Genomic DNA, 6,035 nt, shown 5'->3' with positions numbered 1-6,035 from the left:
CTGTGCCTAACATTGTGCAATTATGGGATAAACTAGAAGCCCAGGTTTTTTTCCGGTTTCTGAGTTTCCCAACTTCATATCAGAATGTGGGAAAATTGGAAAAAACTCAAGAGCCCCAGTGAAGAATTACTCGGGAATTCAAACTTGAGCAAAACTGAGATCATTCACCCAGATCCCAGTTTTCCCAAACACAGCCAAAAAGGCCAAGTTAGGAAACTCAGACTTTTTCTGGGTTTTTAGTTTGTATCCCATAAAGGACCACCTGTTGACCTTCATGTATAAGCACATGAAGCAAAATCATAATCTGCATTACCCTTGAGTTCTAAATCTTCACCACATAAAACCATACCAGCTGATTTTGTGCCTTTTAAATCTTGTAAAACCCTCTCCAGAGCCTGCCCAATGAGAAATTGATGGATTATTTAAGAGTGGAGATAATTGAGAAATTACAAAAGAAATGTCAGGTTGTGTTGCATTGTTCAAATACACCAATTTTTCAACCTCATGTTGATGATCTTCATATGACACTTCAACTAAACCCAGCTCATCCTCCGTACCAGACACTAATTAACTACTAGGAATTGTGGGACATTAAACTGAATTACAATTGGACATGTTGTATTCTTCCAATGAATCATGAATGTATTGTGATCAAGTCAAAGTAATAGTTCTATCATGTCAATTCCTTGTTACCTTCATTCCTAAAATGTATTTATAATATACATCTTCATCCACTGAAATTTAGTGATCAATCTACAAGAACATGCAAAATTGTCACTAGCCACCATCATATCATCCACATGAACATGAACAATGCATTTCCCAGCAGAATCTTCCAAAATCAATAGAATTGGATTTGAAGTTGAAGGAATAAGTAAAATGAATTTGAAAAATTCTCTCAAGTAATCAATATACCATACTGTTGGTGCTTGCTTATAATGAGCTTGTAAACCTTTTGGAATCTCCATATAAATTGTTCCTTCCGGTGAACCATTAAAAAATGCAGCCACAGCATCCGTTTGACAGACATCCAAATCATCAATAGCTGCCATGGTGTTTACAATTTGTAAAGTAGTCAAGTTACCAGTTGGTGCAAAAGTCTTATTGTAATCTTCTCCATATTTTTGAGAAAATCTTTAAGCACATAAACAAGCTTTGAATTTAATGAACTATCCATCACCACCCATTATCTTGTGAAAATACCCAGCACATTCCAATTGCCTGCTTGCCATGTGGTCACTCCACAATATACCACACTTTCCCCCAATCCCTGTTTTCTAATTCATCTTCAATAGCTTTCCTCCAGTCAAATTTGTGATCTGATTCCAGAGCTTGGAGATATTTCTTTGGATTGAATTGATATTAGATGTTTAAGCTTGAGTTGTATTACATATACCATCAGGAAGAAAAACCCTGACATTGAAATTGAAATGGATAAATTCAGAGAATATCCAAATATCCAAAGCAAGAATACAAAAAGAAGCACAAGCACAATGACAGTGTGGAACAAAATCAATGACACTTGGAGTCTGGTGGTAAGATAATTTCTGGATTGGCATCAATTGAGATATCTTGAGGTGCAGGAACTGCAGCAGGTTGCCAATCCCAAGAATGTTTGTCTGGAGCAATATGTATTGACATTTATGGATGCTGTACAACTTCTGGAGCCAGTGCTGTTGGTCTATGTAGTGAAAAGGGTAGTATTGTGATTGAGTGTGACTGGTTCATTTGGTGGTTGGAATGGTGGTGATGATGGTACATGTGGTCCATAAATCAACTCATGATCAATGTCCATTTGTCTTCTTTCAAATGAACTGATGGAACTGGGATGGTAGTGGGGGATATGGTAGTGTTAGAATAGACATCACCTTGTGAGGAAGTGTTGGCACAGCTGGACCATCAGTTGAAGATAGAATTGGACCAATACCAGAACCACTCCATAAATTTTAGCAATGTTGGAGTGGTATTGGAGCTGTATTGACACCGCTATATTCACCTCTATATGTGGCGCTGGCTCTGCTCCTCCATCCAGATGCCAACAAGTATATAGCGGAGTGGACGCTCCAATACAGCCAGGTCCAGGCTTGGTCTGATATACATCAAATAAAAATTCGTGTTTTGCTTACCACCAGCCAAGCTGAGCTCACCAGGATAGATGTGAGCAAGGCAAAGGCCTCACATTCCTCAGGATCAAGTTCCTTTGGGTACTCATTCCCCTTTGACTTCTTGGCTTGTTTTTTTTGACAGGTTGTACCAGAGGAAGTGCCTAGATGTGATCCTGAACAAGTTGTGCTTGCAGATGATGTTGGAGATAGTATCTCTGAAATGAGTTGCTGTAAAACAATTTCTTCATCCATGTGGGGACTTGGTAATGCCAAAGACGGTATTTTCTTGAAGGAGTTGGGTTTTTACTAGTTGATTGCAAATTGGCCTCCTTTTTATTTCTTGTCATCATTTTTACTGAACTCATTTGTGATCTCTTCTTGAGGTGATTCAACACTTGGAGAGGCTAATGCTGTGCATTTCTTTTTCAAAGCTGTTGTTGAATCTGTCTTGCTAGAAGAAAGAGCTTCTGATTGTGCTTTTTGTTTGCGCTACTTAAGTCAAACCCTCTCTCAATTGATCTCACTTTCTAACAAACTGTTTGATTGTTTTGATTTTTGTATTCAAGTTATCTATTATGCTTTTCTGTTTCCTCTAAACCCCCCAGCCTACTCTCCTACCTGATCAAGCCCTTTAGGCCTGTTCAGTGTAGACATCACTCTTATTTTTGAACTTTATGTTACTTTTTTGTTCATGCTATGCTGTGGAGTAGCACAGTGGGTCAAGAATGGAAATACCCCTGCACTGCATACATGAAATTGCAGTGAAGCACAGCACAGGGATGATCATTTGGCATAAGAAAAAAGTTGGGCCCAGCAGGAAACTGGGATGTGCTGTGGTGTAATTTTGCGCAGTGGCTGAAATACGGCTGGGCCCTTGCGGTAAAAAACAGTGCAGTGGTCTCTTAGACTTTGGTGAATCTGTTCTGGTGACCAGTGCATCTACTGTTTGCGCACAGTTAAATGTGCTGCAGGTCAGGAGTTGGGTCCATGCAAGTAAGTGCTGGTACCATTCTCAGCAAGTAAAAATCACTTTGGATTGTGACATGGTTAGACATGACAAAGCCGAGGTTTTGATAACATCATCCAGTTAAGCTTGACAAAGGATAGCTGTTGTTTCCCTAGTTTGACCTCAAGAATGTACAGCAGGTTGGCAATGTATCTTGGCAAAATTCCATGGAAAATCTCACACCCACAAAAACACTGTGCATATAAGTCTCTCACTGGAGCCAGTACTTGCTAGTATGTTCCAGCAAGAAGACTTAGTCAAGTTTGAAAAAAGACTTCAACATTCATACCTGTTCACACTGAAACAATAAAATGAATTGATTCTGAATTTTTCTGCATTAATTCTGCATTATTGATCAGTTTTTCAATGACTGCAGCAATCATTTTCATGTGATAAACCCACATTATCTATGCAATTCTGACCCAAGGAAAAGCTTGGGTCTTTAGTTGCTCTGGATCATGATTCAAACTCATTTGATCTCTGTAATGTGTGTTCATTGACAAATATTGAGGTGAAAAAAAGTTTCCACTGAAGATTTCCCTGCACACAAGAAGCATACCAACCAAAAATTCCCCCAAAATCCACAAATTTGTACCTAAATTGTGTTCTGGACGCCAAGAAGACTGCTTTTTTTAGTGTCATTTCGAACAATATTTTCTTAAAAACCTTAAGAATGCCTTCCAAATCCAGGTCCCCAAAATCTAACATTCTAAATGGCTGTTCTTGCATGTTTTGAGTATACTTTGATGCATTGATAAAAGAGAATAAAGGACAAAGTGGTATTACCTTGAAAAACAGATGAGGCATTCTTCAGGATTTGGAGGTGTATAGTACAATTTCTTTTTGTCTTGTTTCTGATGAAACCAATCCATAATCAACTACAGCCATTACATGCTGTGGTGTAAGTACAAACAATTCCCGGAAGACAGGTATGCTGCAACATCCATGGTGAGGATAGTCTGCATTAATCCCTCTGGTGCTACTAGATCCCAGGGCAAATACTTGATGATTCCAAAAGTCAAACACACAGCAAATTGTTGTCTTGGCATCTTTGGAAGGCGCTATCTGGGAACCTGTGTCCTCTATACACCAGTGTGGTGTAGCTTGTCATCTAGAGCACATTGACTCCCTTTGTGGCAGAAAAGAGAATTGGGCACACTTTTTGACAAGCAAGCACTAGCAGGACATGGTGTATAGACATAAGCCTTTGGGAATTGCACAAGATGGAGTCATTGAAAGGAGACTGCCAGATACCTTTTCAATGCTATTCCTCTCTTTGCTGTGTATTCAAACAAAAGCAAATCTTTCATTTTTCTTTGATCACATCAGTTGCTTGCTATTCATTAGAAAAATCTAAGAAAATTCATTAACAGTACATTACAATCAGATTTGTCAACATCATAACACACTGGCCACATTTACCCTTTAGAACTACCAATAATATTTTTGATTATTTACTTTTCTCCACACACTATAGTAACCAAATATGACTGAAACTTTCTGGCTGTTGGGGTATTCATGATCTCCAAAAGACTGCACCCTCATATTTCCTGCAAGTCTTGAGTAATTACCATGCAATAAATTCATAAAAGACTGATTGCCCACCCTCAAATTGAATACTCCCAAGCTATATATGTGAGCTATTACGGTCCAGCCGGCGGAAAATTTATCTGAAGCATTAGAGAAGGCATTGACATTTTGTAGTGTAATAATGATCACCTTTATCAAAGGGGTGCAGGGCATCGAGGTATATGTGGTAGTTTGAATGAATGCAAATGTTTGTGGTTTCCGTGGCCGTCACGGGGAGCGCGACGCAGCAGCCGCGACCTCAGAAGTCTTTTCAATTCCATAGATGGGTCCCCTGCTTCATAGTGTCCTGTTTTTTGCTCAGGTTAGTAATCTACTCGGGATCTGGCTTTGGAGAAAGACTTACATATAGCTTTTTGGCAGCTTTTGGAAGAGCCTTGAAATCGGTTTGATCTCCACCGGCCGCTCCGCATGCATGCATTATGAGCGCGTTCCTTGATGACCAAAAAACACAACCAAAAGTGAGCTTTCGAACTGACTCAGTCTCAGAGAGAAGAATTGCTTACAGTGCACTATACATGTTTGCAAGGTATAAACCCATCGCCGACATCTGCTCGATGATTCTTTTGGCCTGAGGATCAAGCTTGGTTTTTTGTCTGGTAGATTTGGTAGGGCTTAGATTGACTCCTATATATCATTGATTGAACTGTAGGAAATGAAACTCCTTACAAAATTTTCACTGCCTGCGTCATGTAAGTCCCGATCTCTGCTTTGAGCTTGTTGACATTTTGGAGGTCACTCGAAGCTTTGGCTTTGCATTTGGCAAGTTTCACCAGATCTTCCCTCTTTAAAGGTTGAAACTTGTCATATTTATTTATCACTTCCAATGCTTCTTTTGATATTGGCATCGAATTTCCAAAGAGACCAATCCCGTCGAGAATCATTCCTGAGGTCGACAGACTTTTGATGAGACTTTGGACTTCTTCGAAAGCCTGGCTCTCTGCACCTACGACTCCGTTCACGATAGCTTCACCAAGGTGGGCAAGTTTTTTAAAAGAAAGACCACCATAGGTAAATTCAAAAAGTAGGACCCCGGCCAATATGAGATGGCCTTGTAAGCCGTGGATGCGCATGCACTCGCAAGTCCGGGATGTGAATTCTACGACGAAAACAAAAAATCCTGAATCATCAAGTAAGAGTGACTAGCTTGACGGAAGTCTGGATGATGTTTTCAGAATTGAAAGAGATATGAACTGGAAACGTAGAATGATTATGACAAAGAAAAACGACACTATGCATGCAAGGATACAAATCAGAAGGGTTCAGCGGAGTAGCTGTCACTGAGCCAGGTTGATATTTTTATCTTTGCTAGCAAGTTCCCAAGTGAAGGCTCTGCA

At 39.7% G+C, this 6,035-nt stretch overlaps 1 protein-coding gene across 1 annotated transcript; it reads right to left on the bottom strand.

The window, feature by feature from the left end:
- Positions 1 to 4,835: 4,835 nt before the first annotated feature.
- MELLADRAFT_89116 (uncharacterized protein) lies at positions 4,836 to 5,771 on the bottom strand (the record flags this gene model as incomplete). The annotated part of the gene is made up of 4 exons (XM_007404287.1): positions 4,836 to 4,997; positions 5,045 to 5,132; positions 5,205 to 5,312; positions 5,368 to 5,771. The coding sequence occupies 4 exons, from the start codon at positions 5,769 to 5,771 to the stop codon at positions 4,836 to 4,838; spliced, it is 762 nt and encodes a 253-aa protein (XP_007404349.1).
- Between the last annotated feature and the right edge of the window lie 264 nt (positions 5,772 to 6,035).

This window comes from Melampsora larici-populina (genome assembly GCF_000204055.1).
Source record: "Melampsora larici-populina 98AG31 unplaced genomic scaffold MELLAscaffold_2, whole genome shotgun sequence".
NCBI lineage: Eukaryota > Fungi > Basidiomycota > Pucciniomycetes > Pucciniales > Melampsoraceae > Melampsora > Melampsora laricis-populina.
This window is presented reverse-complemented; position numbering and strand designations above follow the sequence as displayed.